This window comes from Ornithorhynchus anatinus, chromosome X1 (assembly GCF_004115215.2).
Source record: "Ornithorhynchus anatinus isolate Pmale09 chromosome X1, mOrnAna1.pri.v4, whole genome shotgun sequence".
Taxonomy (NCBI): domain Eukaryota; kingdom Metazoa; phylum Chordata; class Mammalia; order Monotremata; family Ornithorhynchidae; genus Ornithorhynchus; species Ornithorhynchus anatinus.
The window spans coordinates 102,416,832-102,439,392 of NC_041749.1; the positions used below are offsets into that span (position 1 = coordinate 102,416,832).

Consider the following 22,561-nt stretch of genomic DNA (forward strand, 5'->3'; position numbering starts at 1 on the left):
CCTTCACTGGAGCCAACTGAGAAGTGACATTGTTGGTGTGCCGTCAGGGGCATAAATCTCTCCCCCCCTCAAATCCCCCCCACCCCCACCCCAACAGACCCACAAAAGAAAGGGCTCCATTAGCATTTTTGTCTCCTGACTCCATACACATCCTCTTCTCCCTGGTGCCTTCTGCAGTAATCAATGACCCAGCTGGGCGGTGGGCTCAGAATGACAGGAGAGCTCAGGCTGGTGTCTGGTGTCTACAGTATATGGAACCAGAAGGCGTGCACAAAGGGGAAAGGGATGGGAATGCTAATGGAGATCCTCTTTTCCTTAGGGATGTTCCGGAGGCCTGGGATTTTAAATTGATGCAATAGAAGTTGTATTCAGTTTTACAATCTGAGGTGAGACTCCTGCTAAATTGATGAAAGAGTGGAATTAAGGCTAGATTTATGCCAGGGGGAAAATTGCCCCAGGGATTTCTCCAGATCACCCTGGAACAGAGCAAGTTTTGTCTTTGCTACTCTAAGTACTAATAAATCCAATCCACCAATGGTAGTAATAATAATAATATTGGCACTTGTTATGCACTTGCTATTTGCCAAGCACTGTTCTAGGCACTGGGGTAATTACGAGTTAATCAGGTTGGACATGGTCGCTGTCCCACATGAAGCTCACATTCTTAATCCCCATTTTTACAGGGGAGGTAACTGAGGCCCAGAGAAATTAAGCAACTTGCCCAAGGTCATACAGCAGACACATGGAGGGGCTGGGATTAGAACGCAGGTCCTTCTGACTCCCAGGCCCATATTCTATCCACTGAGCCATGCTCCTTCTCTGGTATCGAGTGCAGAGCATTGTACAGAGCACTTGGGAGAGTACAACAGAAGCAAAAGCCTATTGCCCCCCACCCTAGTTTTTGAAATAAAATATATTTTATATAATAAACATTTAAAAAATGCTTATTACACCATCAAACTTTATTAACTGCACAGTCTACCTAGCATAACACCTCACTCTGTGTTCTGCAAAGGAATCGATGATGTAGAAGATCGTTCACAATAATTCCATCTATCACATTATTATTATTATTATTATTATTTTAAAAGGGCTGTGAACATGATCCTGTCATTCCTGGGTCGAGTGTAAGTCTGGACTCCTGTGATTATAAAAGGAATCCCTCCACATTTCCACATTGGTTACTGTTTTGCAATGAGAGGGGAAAAGTACAGGTGTCTTTATTATAAACAGAGGGGGTTTTTTAGTGGTGGTTTTTGAAAAAATGCTGTCTTCCACCAAAAGAAAACTTGCCACTCTGGGCTAGGGCAAACTCTGAAAGTGTGAGTTAGTTCAACTTGAGTACGTTTTCCCATTTAAAATCGGAATGCATAGATCACTTTAGCTTAATAAATAGCAGGGCCAGAGAAAAGGCTCCAGGGGCCTTCAGTGGATGATTAACTGGGTGAGGGCCAGTTTGGAGTGGTCTTTCCTGATGCCGCCCTGGAGGCTACAAGGCTGGAGGCCTTTCACCTGTGGATTGTTGTGGCGGTGGGGGAGGATTGCAGGGTGTTTGGTTTGTGCCCCAAATTAAATGAAACTTTTTGGTTTTATTTGTAAATGGCTTTATTTAACCCCAGCCTGATATAAAGGCATAAAATAAGCTTCACTGTTATGCAGCTTTATGTTAGTTATTCTTGAGTTAGGGATATTAACTGGTTTCCAGGGGCCTCAGCTTTTATGGAGATTCCGTAAGCCATGTGACACTAGGTGATAATAGAGTGTTCTTGTCATAGTTTTGACATTGAGATAAGATTTGCTCTTCCCTGCTAAAACCCCATTTGATGTTTTTTGCTGGCCCCAAGACAGATAAGGGCATAGATAGAAACCCCCGGGGATGGAACTCAGTGACCAGAGGAAGACCTATGCTAAGTTAATCAATGTTATTTATTGAGCTCTTGTTATGTGCCGAGCACTGTACTAAGTGCTTGGAAGAGTACAGTAGGGCAGAGTTGGTAGACGGTTCCCTGCCCACAGTGAGCTTACAGTCTAGAGGGGGAGAGTGTTTTTCTTGGAATAACCATGGGCCTCATTCTCCACCTGTGAAATGGAAGAATAGTACTTGCCTGCTATCTACCACCAGGGCTGTAATGAGTAGTAATGATAGGTACCACATGAAGATTTAAGCATCTTGGGTAAATAGGAAATACTTTCTTCTTCATCATCATCATCAATTAAGTATCCTCCTGAATGTAGCACTTAGTACAGTGCCTGACACATAGTAAGCGCTTAACAAATACCATCATTATTATTAGTGCTGTGCTAGATGCTAGGTTAAACAGAATGTAGGAATTAAGTTAAACAGAAATGACGACTCATTATTCATCATTGTTATGGAATTTAAGCACTTTCTATGTATCAAGCACTGTTCTAAGCGCCGGGGTAGAAACAAGTTAATCAGCTTAGACACAGTCCTTGTCCCTAGAAGGGAGAACAGGTAAAGATTGTACTTTCCAAGCACTTAGTACAGTACTCTGCACACAGTAAGCACTCAATAAATACGATTGAATGAATGAATGAAAAAGAACAATCTACAATCTAAGTGATGTCAATACGGATAAATATGTAGAAGGACATAGAGATGCATATATAATACACTGAGAAACAGCATTCTTCAGAGCTTCAAGATTCGATCAAATAAAAAAAGATGCTTAATAAATTGGGGGCAGGAGGAGGAGTAGTTGTCACTGCTTTCTCTTCAGTGTGACTCTGTAAGGGAGAAAACTTGAAGGTGTGATCAATCAGTCAATCAATGGTATTTATTGAGCACTTACTGTGTGCAGAGCACTGTACTACTAAGTACTTGGGAAAGAACAACACAACGGAGTTGGTAACTCCCAAGAGTTTTTAACTCTATTGTATTGTACTCTCCCAAGAGCTTAGTACAGTGTTCTGCATGTAGTAAGTGCTCAGTAAATACTATTCATTGATTGAAAGACATGTTTCCTGCCCACAAGGAGCTTACAATCTAGGGGGGGGAAACAAGCATTAAAATAAATTGCCCATATATCCTTAAGTGTCATGGGGCCAAGGGCGGGGTGAATATCAGGGTACAGTTATTAGACCCCAAATTATATAAAGCACTGATTGATAAGAAAATAGGTTTAAGTGCAGACCTTCCTCCCTCCTTATCAGTTGAGGGTCTATTTCCCAACTTCCAAGCCCTCTTAAGATGTCCTTTAAGGTTCTCCACTCCCAAAACTTCTTAACAGGTAATTCTTAGGAGGGAAATAAAAGATTACGGATGAGATCTGTGTGGGGATTGGAGAGAGTTGCACTGCATTGCTTATTAGTTTAATGCCACATTGAAATAAGGAACCTGGCTGTGAATTTGGGCACATTCTTAGCATGTTTCCAATTAGACCAGAGCTCCTCATAGTCTGGACCATGTGTGCCTGCCTGCATACGCGTGTACATAATAAGTACAATTGAATTAATACGTACCCCTCCAGCCTGCATGCCCCATGACTTAGGTGGAGTAGGGAACTTAAGGTAAAGCTTACATATTTGTTTCATCCTGTGAAATGGCAATGTACCTGCATGGCTCAGTGGAAAGAGCACGGGCTTTGGAGTCAGAGGTCATAGGTTCGAATCCCAGCTCCGCCACTTGTCAGCTGTGTGACTGTGGGCAAGTCGCTTAACTTCTCTGGGCCTCAGTTACCTCATCTGTAAAATGGGGATTAAGACTGTGAGCCCCATGTGGGACAACCTGATTTCCCCTATGTCTACCCCAGCGCTTAGAACAGTGCTCTGCACATAGTAAGCGCTTAACAAATACCAACATTATTATTATTATTATTACCTGGCCTTCCTATTGTGTTTTGGAACCTCTTACTGTAACCAAATACCAATGGCTTGCTGTTAGGATATGGATGTAAATTTTCTTATCTTCAAAGACCTTTTTCCTGGAGGCCCTAACCCATAGAGTTGAGAGTCTACTCCTAAGACCAAGGAAGACTTGGTATGTATTTTGAAGCATTCTCTTGATGTAGAACATAAGGAGGCACTGAAACAAAAGTTTAAATTCACTGCTTTTTATTTAACCATTTTCCCAGATGTTTCCTGAAGTTTGACAGATGTGCCATTTACTAGAAAGTTGTACTCCCGAGACTTTGAGTGTTATGGACACAGTTGCTATAGACAATGACTCTGTAAGGGCAGCTTTGGAATAAAGCTTCAGTTTCAACTTCAAGTTGAAAATATATTTCAACCCCGAGTAAAATACTGTAATGGAGAGTCGTCTTTCATTTTCCCCTTTATTGTAATATTCAGCAGAAACACACAAGCTGTCCATAACTCGTTCCTGCAAGCCCTGGAGTCCATTAAAGGATGTTGATATTAGTAACTAGGAAAATTGACCCATGTCCAAGGCCTGAAGGACACTGGGCCTAGCGTCAAAGAAATAAGGCTGAGAATAAAGATTTTAATAAAATTGAAAACTTCGCAACACTGGTTGTGTGCTTTTTCACTGCCACTAGTTTTTTGTCATCTCATAAGAGTGGGTAGGGCTAGGACGAGGTACCTTTCACATTTAAATACCCCCCAGTCAGCCTTCCTCTGTAGAGTGTTGAGAATTAGTGGGTGGAGAAAGGGGAATAGGAGAGGGAGTTGGTGACTGGGAGGGAAAATGGAGGCAGTGGCTCAAAATCCAGCACAGTGTTGGTATTAGAAGAACATTTCTTCTAAGAAGCTGAAGGTCCAGAGGTTCTGATGTACTCGTGAAATAAGGGTGTTTTTTTCTGTCCATCACTCCTCCAGTCAGTCTTCTGCAATCAGAGCCTTTTTGCAGGCCGAATGCCATGAAGTTGGAGGCATTGTTTCTTCTGAAACAGGAAGACCCCTGCAGTGCACTTGACTAGGAACCATCCTCGCCTGTCCTTTGTATAAGTTTTCATTTTAGAGTAAAAACAGTACTGTACATCCTAAAAGATGTAGAAACAATCATAGTGGAAATACTGTGCAAAAATTCCCAAAGCAGATACGTTTTCTTGTAAAATGGAATCGTAATGAAGCATGTAACATTTTGGCAAGGCATTCATTGTAAATAAATCCTCTTAGAATTTATTAAACTTTCCCAAGAACTATGGAGAAACCTTTTTTTTCCGAACATGTGGGCAGGCCCGGTGCTTTGTAACACTGCTTTCAGGAAGGACTTTTATTTTGACAAGTCTTCTCCCTACCCAGCTTTTTGTGCAAGAGTCTGCTTGCCAAGTTTGTGAGGCCCAAGGCTTTCTTGTGGGAGGACGCTGGGCTGTCTTCATGCTCTTTGGCAATGATTAAAGTGAGGTTAGTACCAAAAAACCCTTTCATTTTATTCCCTTATCCTTGCTTTTTCAAACCAGATGGCAACCCTGTATTTTCAGCTGCAATTAATTTAGGCTATGAGACAGCAAGTGCCGTGCAGAGGTAGAGTCGATTAGTTGCTTAGGAGAGACAGTAGTGATTTTCCCCCTTTTCCCCCTCCCTCATTCCCTCCTCCTCCTCCCCACTCCCCCCAGTCTTAAAAGTTCTCTGTTTCTCAATCTGATCCGTGTTGCAAACTCTGTAGTTTCTTCTCCAGAGAATGGGGAGGCCAGGTGTAATCGCTGCTGCCTTTCGGGCAACTGACAGTCTGTTCAATTTGGAAGGGTTAATGCTCATTGAGTAATTGTTTCCTTAATGAATTGGAAGTAACTAAGTTTCAGGTGATGGCTGACATGCTTTTGCCAGGCCAGGCTATCATGTGACTGTCTCCAGACAATAGTGCATAGTTTTAAATGGTTGCTGATTTGGGGAGTACAGTGTGCTTTTTCTTCTTGCTCCACTTAGCTGCCAGGCTTTCCTTCAAAAGGGGTATGTTTTTGGTTTAGTATTTATCCTTAAAGAAAATTACAAGGGAAATAAAAGCACTTGGCCACAATTGAAGTCTAGAGGTTCTGACCTCAGTTATTTGACCACTTCCCTCAGTGGAAATTTTATTTGAACCCTTTTTCTCTCTAGTTGCCTCAGAGTGCAGGACCAATTATAAATAGAGAAATCTTTCACATTTAATAGAAACTGAATGCTTTTAAGACGCTTTTTATCTTTCTGAAAGGCTGTAAAATAACTCCACAGCACCAGGGCCTCTCCCACTGTTTACTACGCTCCTTCTCGAGAGAGTGGCTGAATTTATAAAATGGATGATGGCAAAGTGATTGGCTGAAAGCCTCTGCATGCTAGGTGCCCAGGAGTAAGCACCTCTACCTACAGAGGTGCGGTTGGATTTTTTAATATTTCTTTTTGGCATTCTCACCCTAAAAGGCTCTTTCTCTGGCACTGCCAGGTAACAGCATGAACAGGACCTTGGGGCCCTCCCTCCAAAGCTTGGCCCCTCTGCCCTCCACTGGAGTACGCAAGCACCCCAACAACTCATGTTTGCAATTCCCCTCTACCCTCCATCCCAGCCAGGCTACTTTCGGCCCTGGAAGAGTGGCCACTATGGAGGTAAGAGGGCTTTCAGGGCAGCCACAGAGTGTTTCCTTGATGGTCTGTTCTGGGTCCATTGAGAGCTGAGGCTCCTGGGCTCCAGCCCAGCGAGCCCAGTGGACAGTCCTGTCTGTAAGAGCACACTGCTCGTACTGACTAAAATTCAAACCAAGAACCCACAGATTTATCCTTTGCTGGTCTTGAAGGTAGCTCGTAATCAATTGTATTTATTGAGCGCTTACTGGGTGCAGAGCACCGTACTAAGCATTTGGGTGAATACAGTACAAGAGTTGGTAGTCACATTCCCTGCTCACAATGAGCTTACAGTCTAGAAGGGGAGACAGACATTAATCTAAATAAATTATGGATATGTTTGTAAGTGCCATGGGGCTGAGAGCAGGGTGGAAGGGAGCAAATTGGGATGATGCAGAAGGGAGTGGGAGAAAAGCAAAAGAGCGCTTAGTCGGGGAAGGCCTCTTGGAGGAGATGTGCCTTCAATAAGGCTTTGAGGGTGGTAAAATAGGAGGGAGGGCGTTCCAGTCATAATATATATATATATGAGGTATATTGTAGATATATATATCTACATTATAATATACCTCATTAGAGGACTGTGCGCTGACTTATGCCAAAGTGACAGGGGAGCCTGGATTACGGAGATCTATAGTTAACCAGAAAAATTCCCTTCAAATCAGCAGTTTGCCCCCAGATCCAATCACATTTACATCTTGTTAATTTCCCTTTTGATTTTCCTGCTTATGTTCTGTTGGAGGGACTAATGAGCAATGGAATGGAAAAATTCAGTCAGTATTCAGGAGGCAGTTTTGTTGCCATTTATCCACCTTTGTTGGTGTGGGAGTGCTGCCTCTGCTGAATGAGCCATTTGTGGTTCTGAAGGGTTGACATAGTCTTCCAGTGAATTGGTATGTGACTGTCATGTCTTTTATCTTCAGCTTTCAGGTTTGGGGATTAAATGCTCTAGTCTTAAAGATGAGAAGAGTCTCATTGCATTTTGGTAGCATTTCAGTAAGGAGTTATTTATTACTAAATGTTATGCTATCCTATCAGGTTTGTAGTTTAAAAAAAATGTATAACTACCACTATGAAGAAAAAGTCATCCTGATGCTACAATGTGGTGAGCACAACTCTTAATGAAAATAAATAAATCAGATTGGTGGGCATTCTTTAAATCCATTGTAGAAGTGTGCTCGTATCTGTGGAATACATTAAACTGTATTAATCCTTGTCTGCAAAGTTACTAATTCCAAGATTGGTGGATGGCTGCAATTTCACAAATAATGTTTTCCTATTTTTGTTCTAGCCCTGCTTAATAAACCTAAATTAAATTTGTAGAGAACTCTAAATTTCTTCCTAACATCAACAAAGTGTGGATACCCAAGAGCTGCCCAGAACCAACAGAAACATTTAAAAATCTGCTCGTGCATCACGTGAAGGTATTAGAGAAGAATTTTTATTGCAATAAAAACATCAATTTGGAGAAAAAACTGAAAGCTGCTTTGTGTCTGTCTGTAACAGATCTGTAGAATATCCCACTCTGTTTCACTTGGTTTCTGTGCCAGGTCCCTCTTTTACCAGTATTGGGTACAGACCCGATGCAGGTTCCAGCCACTCGGCAATACGTGTAACATGTAACCCGGAGATAAGTCCTGCAGTATTTGTCATAAAACCCTCCCCTGAGGTTATGTCCAATCCCTACAGGTAAGTCATTTCCCTCCCCTCATCCCACTCCCTTACCTCTCTCTTCTGTTCTGAGCAGTTCGCTCTACTCCCACCCCCCCACCCCCCATATGTTCCAGTACTTACATATATATTTTTTGAAATTGGTAACCCACTCAAACCACGGCAGCCAGCTACGCATGAGGAACGGGAAGGGAAAGGGGCTTGTGATGGCATCGTGTGTGGGAGAAGAAATATTCCTGGACTTCTGGCCGTGACCCTCCCTGTTGCCAAGTGATTGGGTCCTGGCCCCGCCATCTTGCCTCAAGCAGTGGCGAGCTGGCCACCGTGGCTCCTCCCGGGCCCCGGATCCCACAGGACTCCAGTCCCCCTGGCCTCTCCCCATGGAGGCTCTCCACTGTTCACTTTGGCTCTGGACTTGTTGGATTCTCAGACTGGGTGCTGTGACCAATCTTAGTGGCAATGGGACTGGCTGCTCTGCTCTGATTTGCCCAGAAGCCACTGGGCTCTGTTGTCTGGAGAGGGTAGGAGAGAGGTCTGAGGAACCAAAAAGCTCAGAGCCATTTATGTAGTTTGGCGGAGAGTCTCCGCATGATCCAGGTGGTCAGAGGGGTAGGGGATGTTGGAATCACTGTCTCAGAAACTGGAGCTCCTGTGGGACCTGGGAACCAGGAGCAGCTGCAGAACCTGGGTACATAGCCCTGGGGAAGAGGTCAAAACCAGACAGAGGCTAGTCTAAGAGGGAGGATGCTGGGATACACCTAATTGGCTCCCCCACTAACTTGGGGAGGTGGTTTGAGAACCAGGATGTCTGGCTATTGGGAGTGTCTCAGCCAGGTTCCCAGTAACATCAAGCTAATAGAAATGGGTGTGTGTGTGTGTGTGTGTGTTGGGGGGGTGGGCAGGAGGACAGAGATGAATTTGAGGTGGAGGGTAGCCTGGGGTGAAGGGATGGGAAGGCTGGGAGAGATTTGCAGTTTCATTTTTGCATCCCCGTGTTGACCATCATGTTGAGACTAGTTCTAGCACAGACCTTAGCTTTCATGTAAGTCAAAGGGGAAACAAAACCCCACAATACAGCCACAATTTTGAGGAGCATCACCCAGATATATAATGGCATAGGCATACACCTGGAAAGTTTGGCTTTGGAGCTCACGCATTTATACTTTGCATCCATGTTACCTGAAAGCTGCTTTCCTCTGATTGGTAAATGGCTTTATATATGTTTTCATAAACAATTTTATAATATTTTCCAGTGATTTGCTGCAAAATGTGGAATGCGTTAGGTAAGCATGGGACTTCAAAAGAATTCGAATGTGGTTGAATTATGAAAGGTGGCTTAGGACCAACTCAGGGAAGAATTAAAGAGGAAATATCTGTTGAAGGTGTTTTCAGGCCATTAGCTTCTGGTAGAGTTTCAATTTGGGGAGTTGTCCTCAAAGTGTTCTTTTGGCAACCCTTGTCCCTCACCTTTTTTTGGACTCAATTCCATCTCTAGCCACTTCAGTAGGTCCTATCAACTTGACTGGCATAAGGCTTGTGTTATGAATAATAATATATACCATTTCCCCAAACCACTTAGAAAAATTAAATTAGATCGTGAATCTTCAAAATTTCCTCAGGTGACACTCAGTAACCTGAGTGTGCTCCTCCCCAGATTTAGATGTCAGCACCTGGGGAAGATCATTATTGCCCGTGCAGTAAAACAAAACAAGGTAGCAGGAGAATAATCATCATCATAAAGGCACTGGTTAAGTGTTTTTCATGTGCCAAGGACTGTACTAAGCACTGGGATAGATACAGGATAATCAGGTCAGACACAGGGTCTCAGTCTTAACTAGGATGGAGAACAGGTATTGAAGGTTGGAAGTTGACTCAGTGCTCAGTCCTGAATGTCTGGGAGAGGACAGGGACCAGGTGATGGGCGGTCAGTGGGACCATTAGATTGTAAGTTCCTCAAGAGCTGGGTCTGTGTCTTCTACTTTATTGTAGGTTCTCCAGCGTCTATTATAGTGCACTTCATACAGGGATTCAATATATGCAGGCATTCTTGCCATAGCATGACTTTTTAGAATGCCATCTGGATAGAGCGAGGAGGAAGAATAGGGGAATACTGTGTCATACTGGCAATTGCTTATAACGTGATGGGGCTCTGTGGAACCATCTTGTTTCCAAAGTTTGAATCAAACAGGATCAAAGAATCATCCAATCACATCCATTAACTCATTAGCACTGCACAGGGCCCAATTGCAACATTGTTATTTACTGGAACCTGAACTTTAAGCTGTTTCAAATGGGTTCCTAGTGCTGTGCTAAATGAACTAAAGGGACAAAGAATGTAAAGTGCCTGCAACCAACCTAATGTTGCACTGGTGAGTTTGTCTCATATGGGGACCATGTCTGATTTTGAGCCTGCCTCTTAGTATCCCAGTCTTTGCAAAGCCTTCGCTCAAGGAGAGCAAACATTTTCTCAATTGCCACCTGTCAGGCTAGGCTGGTTGGTCTCCTGCGGTGGTCTCCCGACTGTGCAATGCTCAGTCGTGTTGAGACTGTGGTCTATTATGTCTTGAAACTGTTTATTTGGTACTTGTGGCTTGTGCGGGCCCGTGCGCTCCCCCACCCCCACCCACAAGTTCACCATTCAGCAGCACCTTAGGTATCCTGCTGTCATCCATTTACCTCACATGTCCTGCCCGGCACAACTGTGAGCTGTGAGCTCTAGTTCAATGCTGCCAAGCTTACTGTTCCGGGATCTACCATTTGATGTTGAGTGTGGTTCATGCGCACCAATAGAAAAAAGGGCAGATAACAGAATTTTCAAAACCCAGCTTGGGTTCCAGCTGACTACAAGATAGAGTATGGTGACAGTAGGGCATCCAGCTCGAGAAGGGCTTTCTAAACTGTTGTAGTGACCATCCTCCTATTTGGCTGAGAGACCTGGATGCTACAGAAGCTCCATCACACTCTTTGGGCAGTTTCACTGTGCAATACTAGTGGCGGGACATCTCCCAAGACCTGATCCTAATTGAACTCTAGTGTTCTGAAGGAGTCTGGGCCTCCAGTTTAGCAGATTTGTCCCCTAGAAAGGGCCTGGGTTTGCTTAGTCTCTTCCTCCAGCAGAAGCAGGCACATGGTTTCCATAGCAAGGGGTACAGAATGTTCCCCATTCCCTGGCCATCAGTAGACACTTATTTTTATTAGCCGATCATGTGGGCATTGCCGCCTCTTGATACTCATTAAAAGTTCATAATAATGACAGGAATGCATAGCAAGAATGCTTGGGTTTCAGAGAGCAAATTGCAGGGAAACATCTTTACTATTTTTTAGGGGATCCCAGTTTTGGGAGAACTGAATGTGGAGAAAAGAGCTCTATTGGGGGATTGTTGATGCTTTATGGGCCTTCACCTGGGAAAATGAATGTTTTGGGGAAGCACTGAAGTGGGATAGATGGGTTAATAGCCAAACCTTGCTGCCTTCATCTTCAGTACATTCACTCCGTTCAGTACCCTTGGCAGTGGAGGTGGGTTTTTGTTACTTTACATTGATTAAACTCCTGGGGTGACAACTGCCATATTTAAGACACGATCTTAGATGAATAAACAAACCAGAGCGGAGGGCTGGGCAAATACCTGGCCTATGCAGCCACTTTGGATCATTCAGGCAGAGGCAAGATGTTTTGGCCTCAATTACTGGGCTAGGCTGGATGGGGATCCCAAATTCCTTGGGGTTATTTTGCAATCCCGGGCTTCCCTTTGGCTAGAGGGATGTGCTCTTGAACACCCCTCCCACCCACCCCCAGGCCTCTCACCAGCCCCACTTAAAACTAGTCTGCCATTTGTGACCCTTTTTTTTCCCCTCCCTTTCTCTCCCTTTTCCTTTCCTTTGTGAGAGGGGAGAAGGAGCAGATGGGATGATAGGAAATGAAAGAAAATTGAAGGGAGTAATGAACACAAGGAGAATTGGAAATCGGTGAGGAGGAGGGAAAAGAATGAGGTAACCATTCAGGTGGTGGTTTTTTTTTCCAAGGAGTTTTAATCCAGTTCCAAGGAGCATGATGTTTCCCCCATCATCTCTCTTCAGTCAACCAAACAGTGGTATTGATTGAGCGCTTACCGGGTGTAGAGCCCATACACAGCGCTTGGGAGAGTACAGTAGGGTTAGTAGACATGATCCCTGCCCTCGAGGAATTTATAATCTACCGGAAAGATGGAGTCAATCCATCAATCAGTGGTATTTATTGAGCCCTCACTGTGTATGGAGCACCGTACTCAGCACTTTGGGGAGTACAGTACAGCAGAGTTGGTAGACACGTTCTCTGCCCACAATGAGCTTACAGTCTATAGTCAGACACTAAAATCAATTAGCAGTGGTTGGCCTCCCAAGAGGAAATTACCGGACAGAGTTTCAGTTTGTTGCTGCTGCCAGGAGAGGTCAGCCACAGGAAAGACTAATCTGCTTCCTCAAAATGGATGCTTTGTATATTGTGAGACCTGGTCTGAAGCAAAAGACCGCAGGTGGTCTTTACCTCACCGCAGTTTGTAAACTGTGGAAAACGGTTCAGATTCATGTAGCTGCTGCAGCTGAATATTCTAAGTTACTACTAGAGCAACATTCCCTAAGCAGCTTTCTTTCAAAAAAGAAAGAGTCATATCAGAGTTGCCATAAACTGCTGATAAAACTCTGCATCTGATCATTAAAATAAGGTCCGCGACTAATGGCATGTAATACATTCTGTAGAGTGTGGTCTGAACTCTGAACTGGATGTGGTGTTTGTTTAAGGAAAAAGAAAATCTTAATTTAATGAGCTGAACAAGTGGATAGGATGTTCTTTCTGAATTTGATTGATACTTTTACAGTTTGACCATTTGGAATCTTGACTTTTTCTGCCAAAGCTTGTGGACATTTCTGATTTCTCAACTGAGAGGTATAGTAACACATTTGGCATGCATTTCTTAGGAAACTGTGCTAGTAGCAAACATACACAAAGCGGCTCCCTGGACTGAATCCCTTCTTCCTCCCCTCCTCCCCCCTTCTTCATCTTAAACAGTTGGCAGAGGGAGTCTGTTCCTGCAGGATGGGTGTGAATTACCAGTGCTTTGTGCCAGTATTTGAGTTAAAGGTTGTAAAAAAGCAGCTGCATTAGGATAAGCTTGATGTGACTACCTTTGAACTGCTTAACCATGTGTAATAGTGAAGCATTGTTTTTAATTAACAAACTTTATTTATAACCCAAAGGGAACAGACTTTTATCTATGTTAGGATGTGTGTGGTTTTGGTCTTGACATCCATCGAAGCACATGATGCTTGGTAAGCATTGGAGCCTCGGTTATGATTCATTGGGAAAAAAACATGGAAAACAATGTCTGTTTTTAAGTCCTGGGAAATGGGAAAATGAATTGGAAATGTGAGCACTGTATAATTTTACTAAAATTAACTTGTGAGCAGTTTAAACCTCCCTCCCTTTTTGTGGTGTCACAATATATTGTCTGTATATATCTTTTTTTTTAGGGAGGGTAGGCGCCGGGGGCGGAGCGGGTTGAGTGTACTGTTTTTCTGGCCAGTTTGCCACAAAGCCACATTCAACCTGGTACTCTTCACATTTAAAAATAATAATAATGATGGTATTTGTTAAGTGCTTACTATGTGTCAAGCACTCTTATAAGCACTGGGGTAGGTACAAACTAATCAGGTTGGACACCGTCCTTGCCTCACAGTCTTAATTCCCATTTTACAGATGTGGAAACTGAGGCACAGAGATGTGAAGTGACCTGCCCAAGGTCACAGCAGACAAGTGGCGGAGCCAGGATTAGAACCCAGGTCCTTCTGACTCTTAGGCCCGTGCTCTACCTATTAGGCCATGCTGCTTCCCAGTGACCCACCGTGTGACTGTGTAATCATATTTGGCATGTCATGGTGGCAGATATATTGGCAAATCTGATGTAAGTCAGAATTTTGTCATTGTATTCTGACTACATTTCCTCATCACAGAAAAGCCATTAATGAAACTGGGGAAATCCCCCTAATTGTGCTTAATAGATGCTTTTCATTTTCAGAAGAAAGAAAAAAACATTTTTTTAATGTAAACTTTGAAGAGAAGGGTGGTATGGCAGCATTGTGTGGTCTGTCTCATGCATCACTGAATTTTATCTAGAGTGTTAAATACAACTAATTCATAGCAAGCTCAGGAGCAAGTCTGCCTCTGAGTATTGTCTGTCTGATGTTTAATGGTCTCCAGGGGGTTATAATGTAGAAGGAAGCTCTACTGACCCACTGGCATGCCTTGAGATCAGAAAAAAAAACCCAATGAACATGGCAATGCTGGGCAGATTCAACCACTGAGCGGAGTCGTCCATTCATTTCTATGGAACACAGTTTTATGTCATTTAAGAGTATCTGTTGACCCAGTTTGAGAGAACAAATGGGTGTTTCCAGACACTTATTTCATTTCTAATATTATTCTCATCATTATCATTGTTACGGTATTCGTTAAGCATTTACTATGTGTCCATCACTCTTCTAGAGTCAAACTAATCACACCCAACAGAGTCCCTGTCCCAAATGGGGCTCACAGTCAGTAAGTTTGGTTTAGGTGGCACTGCCTTTAAATGTAGGAACACTGGTCTTTGTAATCCCATCTGCCATTAACTCTGCCTATTGAAATTCTAAACAGCATTTTGGAAAATGTTGACCTTGATGGGTTTTTGACTTTCTCCTGCACTAGGAAGGTTTTATAGAAGAGGAACCAGAAGGTCTGGCTCTAAACCCTCTTTTCAGAGCATGATCCTGGGCTAGACCTGGGAGAAGCCCACCCTGTTCAGTATAAAAAGTGGTAGAGAGGCCTGGGGCTACCATGAAGTGAGTGGCCATTATTCTTTTAGGTGGACTCTAGCCACGACCGCCACCGTTATCATCATCAACATCGTCATTTTCACAAGCCATGTTTGGCAAACACTCTTTTGGGCAAAGCACCAGGCTAATCCTGGAAAGCATTTGCAAAAGAAGATAAAGTCATAGTCCTTGCCACTAATGAGTGTGACCAACAGTGGGAAGATGACGAACGTGCGTGCAACTGGGTAGAGTACATCCACATAAAGAAAACTATCAGACTAAATGCAAAAAAGTATTGGATGTATTCAGAAGTGCTGAGGTGGCTATAATGGATGGCGAAGTGGGGAGAGCAGGGAGGGGTAATTAGAGCAGGGTTCAAGCCCAGCGTGTTTTTTTAGTAAGTGTTTGAAGGAGAAGAGGGATTTGGGTGGTATCGCACAGGGAAAGGTAGGGATGGCTTTCTAGACGGGCAGCATCACGGAGGATTCATTCTCTTGATGAAAACAAATTCAGTACAGCTACTTTGGGGCTCTCCGGCCCTCTTTCAACTTGGCAAAGGTAAAGCGCTATATTTTTCAAAGATTCCTGGTTAGCCCAGTACAGGTATATTATTAAAAGAAAAAAAGACCAAAAGAACACCAAAAAACCAAAAAACTCAAGCCAAAGACTGTTTGGGAACCCTAGCTTTGAACCGTCTCTTGTTTCTGTACATTAGCCAGGTGGGTGTGATTGATGCCTGCCCCCATTCGGTCACTCTGGCTAGTCTGCTACAGAGCAGGCATAAAACATGCAGTTTTCTGACAGCTTGGGGGAACCCCCCAAGATAACCTGGGGCCCCGAGGCTTTGAAGTGACTGCTGGTGGAGACTCAGGACAGTTTGGGCCAGTCAGAGAGGCTCCTCTCTGTGGAACCCCTGCACAACTAGCCCCATCATCCTTTCCTTCCCACAGTCCAGTGGGTTTTGTGGGGAGAAGCCCTGGGATCCTGGTTTGACTCAGGCCCCTCCAGAGCACCCCTTCCCACCCAGCCCATTGGAATCGGGTTTTCTCAGAACTGCCCCAGCCCTCTTGGGCTCGGGGGTCTCCAAGGCAAAAATAATGTCAGACCCAGGCCTAAAAAGCTTGGAGCATTGGAACCTGGAGCAAGATCCTCAAGACTGTCTCGAATCCCTGGGCACCCCAAGCCACCAACAGGATCGCCCAGTGACTGGCTGAAGCCCAACCTGTTGGAAAGCCTCACTTGAGTGAGTAGCTTAATCAGACATCAGTTTGCCATTTCGTCATGCCGCCTGCCTGAGAGCTACTCTGGTGGCTTTTTTTGAATGAATGTGGCTCTGTCTGTCAAGCAAGGGCCAGACATTCCTGGAATAAACACTTTTTTTTTTTAATGGTTAAACTTAGGGAGGGTGTTCCAGCCTGGTTCCCAAATTGTTGTTGCTGCTATTTGGAGAGCCTCCCTGCTTCCGCTCTGTTCTGCCACCTTTTCCCTTACTTCACTTAGCATTTCCCATGTCTCTCTCTGACAATACCTGCCACTTCCTTGATCTGAAGGAACAGCAGTGCCATATGCTGAGGGTGGGGGCTTAACGTTATTAATATATGACTGATTTTACCCTGTTTCCAGTTAAACCCAACTCCTTCCCAAGCCTTTTATTAGGCATTTTCCTCTTCTATTAGCTATTTGGGAAAAATGTTTTCTCCTCCAGCCTATGCATCTTGAATACATTATTAACACAAAGGCAGCATTTAAAAATGCGACTCTGATTTCTCGCCACTACTAAGTCAACATGGAACAGACCAGCAAAGAACCGTTTGCTTGCATTCAAGTGTCATGGCCCCACGTGCACAAGCTCTTAGGGTGCGTGCTGGGCCGGCTCTGAGTAGAATCTGACTGCGCTCTTGATTAGCTGGGCGGGTCCCAGATTCTCAAGCAGCCTTGAACAGAAAGACCAGACGGTGCATCTAGGATGGTCTGAGGTAAGTATCCAGAGCTAGGAGAAAGTCGAGTTTATGAGCTCCCTTTCTCTTCCTCTCCCCATGCGACCTGCCCACCCTGCGTAGCAGAGCAGGGGTGCTTTTGGCCACTTTTTCTAAAATGGGACACAGAGATAGGTCGCCAACCAGACTTGCAGGCTGAGTTCTGGAGTTTGAACCTTGAACTCAGAGCCAGGCAGCCAAAGGCAGCCAAAGCTGTTCATTCAGAGTTTGGCTGTGGGACGCTGTGAAGCCTGTAACTTTTGAGGAAAGGCAGGAGTAGACTGATGCAGGTGGCTCAAACCTCCCACCTGTAAGAGATTTACCTTCCATGTTTTTGTGTTTCCCTGCTAGAACCAAGACTGCAAATGGGGATTGCCGAAAAGACCATCGGGAGAGGAGCCGCAGCCCCATTGAGCGTGCTGCTGCTCCGACCGTGAGCCTGCACACCAATCACATATACACCTCGATCCCCAGCCTGACCATGGAGCAACCCCTCGCACTGACCAAAAACAACCTGGATGCCAGCAGGACGGTGGGCATCTCCCCCACACTGACCTCTGTGGAGCGGCAGCAGGTACAGCACTCAACTCAGAGGGGCTAGCCACACCACCCCCCCCTTCCTGGATTGTGGAACAACTTGACGAAAGCCAAAAGGAGCTGCACGTACCCCGAAATCACAGAGCTAGCAATGGAAGTGGCACGTGAGGGTAGAGTTGGGGAGTCAGAGCTGAGAGCCGGGAAGGACAAGATGGGGGATAGGTGGCATTTGAGCGAGAGAAACTGTAGGAGACCACACATACCAGTGGTCCCGTTTTGTTCTCGGCACTTATAAAGGGACACGAAGCAACTGGTGAGGGGTTGGCAGAGAGCAGCCAAAGCGATTAAAGGATTGAGGAAAGCATCAGTCAGTCGATTCGTGATCAATCGAGGGTATCTATTGAGTGCTTACTGGGTGTGGAGCACTGTACTAAATGCTCTGGAGACTAGGAGACTGAAGGATGACTCATTAGTTGTCTTCAGATATGTGAAGGACTTTTATGAGGGGATTTTGAGGAGGTGTTCACCCTGGCTACAGAGGATGGAATAAGAGAAGATGTCAGGCTCAGACTGCAGCAGGAGAGTTCATTTAGGCCAACGGACAAACTTCCTGGCTGGTCGAACACTGAAACAGACTCTTGAGGCGGGAAGTTGTGGAGACTTGATTCTTGGAGATCAGTCTAAAAAGGAGAGGCAGCCTTGTATTCCAGATGTTTAAGCATTCACCTGTCTTGAGGCAGGAGGCTGGACTAGGTGGCCCCTTTAGGTCCCTTCTAGCTCTTGGATCCTATCTTTTTTTTTTTCCTCTGGTGTGAAATCCAGAGAGAGGAGCACCTTGAATTCAATTCTGCTTTGGTTTTGAGTTGTTTGGGTAGATTTAACCAAACTGAAACACAAGAGAGAAATATTGCTAGGCTCTGGTCTCGAGTGGCTATTGTGGGCAGTGAAGAGAGGGTTTCTTCTCGGCATATTCTCTGTTTGAGTTTTCTGTGTGTGTGTGTGCGTCTGTGCGCATGTGCGTGTGCACTTGGCACCCGTACATCAACCTCTTGTGCCTAGTCTGGCTGATACCTCATGCCCTTTGCTTGATTTTTAAAAAGGTTTCTTCCTTGTTGCCTGAGTTGATTGCTTCAGCTTGTTGGAGAGACACCCCTCCCCTAGTGTTTAGCGCTTGCGGATGTAGGAGCAGTACAGAAAGTGATGTCTGGCTCTGACCCTGGGTGCCCCTTCCTGAGTTTAGGAGAGCTTCTCCACAGGTATAATGGCATGAAAAGGTAACAAAGGCCAAAAACTGTCAGGCAGTCTTCAAAGCAACCCTATGACCCCCGCCTACCTTACCTTGTTGTGTTTTTTTTCCCTTCCCTTTTGATCTTTCTGGGAAGGGCGTGGCCTAGTGGATAAAGCCCTGACCTGGGAGCCAGAGGACCCGGGCTTTAGTCCCAGCTCTTCCACTTGACTGCTATGTGACCTTGGGCAAGTCACTTCCCTTCTCTGGGACTTTCAGTTTCCTCAACTGTAAAATGGGGATTCAATACCTGTTTTCCCTCCTACTTGACTGTGAGCCCCATGCACAGGAATTACATCCCACCTGATTAACTTGTATCTACCCCATTGCTTAGAATAGTGCTTGACACATAGTAAGTGCCTAACAAATGCCATAAAAAGGGTTTTTCTTTGGCACCCTCTGGCACTTTGGCACACGCCCATTCTCGAGAAGATGGAGGGAATGTCCAGGCTGGGTTCCGACCCTGCCCACTGGCACATGTTCTGGCAACCTATTCCTGCGCTCCGCTAATTGTGCGTAGTTACCATGCCGTGAGCCCTTCCCGGTCCACCTGATGACTGAGGTGGAAAGATAAGGCTTCCGGTGGTGTCATCAGTGAGGTGGGCCCGTGGGACTCCTGTCCTTTCAGTGGCAGCCGGCACCGACACTGGTTCAATGTTTTTCTGAAGGTGGTTTTTACTGACTGACTTCCCAGGGACTGACCCTGGTCACTGGAGATTGACATATTTCCTGTTACTGGGTTTTGGATTTGTTTTGTTTGATTCTGAACTTCACTGCAAGTTCTGGGGGAAGTGGGAATTTTTCCAGGCCTGATTATGCTCCCGCAGGCAAGGGAAATGACGTCTGGGAGAGAGTTTCCTGGTCAAAGACTCAGGGCCATCTTTAGGCCAAATCTCTCCCTGTCAGGGCCAACTTTAGGCCAGATCTCTCCCTGTCCCTCGGGCTGCGGTGAATAGTGTCTTCACCCCTATTGTAATGAAAGATTCTTCATTTATTTTTAACAAAATATGAAAAGAACCCCAAAAATGCTGCATTGTTGTAAGTGATGAGGTAGATACAAGTTAATCAGGTGGGACGTAATTCCTGTCCCGCATGGGGTTCACAGTCAAGTAGGAGGGAAAATGGGTATTGAATCCCCATTTTACAGTTGAGGAAACTGAGAGTCCTAGAGAAGGGAAGTGACTTGCCCAAGATCACATAGCAGTCAAGTGGAAGCATGTTAGCCAGTCAAGCATGTTATATTCAATCAACTAAGTATCAAATATTGCAAAACAACTACTGAATTGAAAGGCCAAAATATCTTGAATTTTAAAAACCCTTTGGCTGAAAAAGGAGACTTTACATATATTTTATTTATTGTGATACAGTCTATATATCTACGTTCACAATTAAATGATGTTATTTTCCTTTTCAGTACAGTTAAAGTCTTTGAAATGTATGCCGGAAATTTTCTTCCTTTTAGCCCCAGTAAAATGCATTATCCCATTTGTTCCAGATTTAACCCCAATGATGTAAAAATGGTAGCGTTAACCTTCTATCTTTAAATGGTCCATTCCTGTTTGAACAGCTCTTCCACACAACACATCTCTGAGGACATAAAGACATGAATATATCCAATAAGGAAAGGCAGTTCAACTTGCTTCAGTCCTAGGAGTGTAGGGTAGAGTCCATGGGAGCTTCACGCCCCTGCGTTCAACTGAACAAGTTTGTCCTCAGCCAGGGAATACACTTTGATTCGGAGAAGGATCCATAAAGTACTCAATTTGTTCAGTGGGGCGGGTCAGGGAGGGGCAGGCAAGGCAGATGCTGACCACCCACTGTACGGGCCGTTTACTGACGTAGAGAAAATACTGGCCAGGGTAAGAGGATAAAGAGGGAAGTTGCCCAGCGGCGGAGGTGTCTGTGTCAGGGATCCTTGCTCTTTCAGGTTTTTCTGGACAGCCTGTCTGGGAGTAGAGAAAGCAAATGCAATCTGCAACTAATATCAAAAGGGGAGAGACGCCCAACACCAGGGAGGAAGGAGAAATTGACCGTAGGTGAGGATTAGAAACGTGAGGAACAAACCTTTCTGGTTTTTCTAATGAGATTGGAGATGGACTATGGCAAGGCAGGGGAGTTTATTTGAGCTGTGTGCGCTGAGAGAGGTCTCGGCATAGGTAGGGATGGTGATTGCATGTCCCACCTCTCGTCTGCCTCTTCGAAAAACTGGCAAGGAGCTGGAGGGAGTTTGGAGACGACACTGGTGTTGTTTTTTTTTTTTTCTTTCCCCCGACATCCACAAAATATCAATCTCTTATGGCAGAAGATGACTTTTCTTCTAGAAATATTGATCTTCCATTTTGTGGAGAAAGGCAAGCAAGGAGAAGCCAGCCCCAAGGCCTGCCTGCAGTCAGCTACAGAACAGCGCTTCCCCAGAGCCCAAGGAAGCCAGGAGCCAGCCAGCACAGCCGTCACGGGGCTCTGTGCCGCCTGAGGAGACCGAGATGGTTGCGAAGCCTTCTCCAGCCCCCGGATCAGCACTGCTCCCATCTCCAACCAGCACCCCTTTCAAGCCACCGCTGCCTCAGGAGATGGATCGTTCCCTCCCAGCCCGGGGCCAAGGTTCCTGCCGGGTGGCAGCTGGTGCTCTGGAACCAGCTGAGGCGGGCTGTAGGTTTGACTAGCCCAGACCCTGACGGAGGCAATCTGTGGGCACGTGGGACGTCCCCCCGGCCCCAGAGGAGCCCGGTCTGCCAGCAGTCCCACAGATCAGTGTGTGGCCTGGCCAGGGTTTCTACCCTTGCTGCTTACCCCACCCTAAAATAGTGCTCAGCCTGGGCCAGAGCTGCCTCCACAGCTCGTGGTGGGTCAGCCTCGGCCCCACCTCACAGGGGTCCAGTCAATTCTGCTCACCCCAGTACTCTTCCCCTTTGCAGAAGGGTTGCCGTGTGCTAGAGACACGAGGAGGAATGATCCCTCTAAGCATTACCGAGAGAAATGGGATAGCATTTGGAAGACAAACGTTGAGCATAAGTAGCAAGATCCAGCACTAGAATATCTCCCCCAGGGAGAGGGAGGCTCCATTGCTTGGAAAACGCCTTTTTTTTCCAGTTTGAATGGAAAACCCCATACACGTTTGCTATTTGTGTGGGTGCGTGCACTAGCCACACAAGGTAAAGTCCTGAGTGGAGCCTAAACTTGGCCCGAAGTCAGGCGGGCCTGGTGGGCTGTGACCTGATTTGGGGACCAGGGCTGCACCTGCCCACTGAGGCGTGCACATATCTTTGCTCCAGAAGGCTGCCGGGATTGCAGGCCCCAGTGAACGCGCAAGGAGGACTTCCAGGCTCACGTGTTGAAGCCACAGCCGCCACACTTCCCTCCCAGGCTGAAAGGTGGTCTCACCTGTCACCTGTTGGCCCCCGCAGGGGCTCTGATGCAAGGGTTGGCTATGGATTTGAGCGCTCCTTCTCCCCTGCCCCCACCCCTCTCTCAGTCTGAAAAGCTGTTTCTGAATCTGGGAGGGAGGACTGGATGGGCAGGGTGCCTCATCAGATTTTGAGAGGATTGAGGGGTCAAAACCACTCTGGGTTTGGGAATGAAATTCAGGCGAGTTGGGCACCATCACTGCTGCCCAGTGAAGCGTATGACAGGAAGGTTGCCTTGTACCATTTAGTGGTCCCACCCCAAGCCCCCAGATTCCTTTAGAATCAAAGCTCTGCCTATTGTGTGTGTGGGAGGGGGGTGGGGGGCGGTCATGTAGGGAGTTCTCTCTTAT

General features: G+C 45.6%; 1 protein-coding gene across 3 annotated transcripts in view; it reads left to right on the forward strand.

Annotated features, from left to right (window-relative positions):
• VGLL4 (vestigial like family member 4) overlaps positions 1-22,561 on the forward strand; it is a 152,153-nt gene that overhangs the window by 123,309 nt on the left and 6,283 nt on the right. For 2 of the 3 annotated variants that reach the window (XM_029050189.2, XM_029050188.1), the window contains one exon: positions 17,337-17,559. In XM_029050189.2, coding sequence (XP_028906022.1) covers positions 17,337-17,559 — 223 coding nt within the window. Of the gene's footprint in view, positions 1-5,229; positions 5,326-17,336; positions 17,560-22,561 lie in introns of those variants that run through there. The other variant, XM_007655372.4, reaches the window with a different exon arrangement.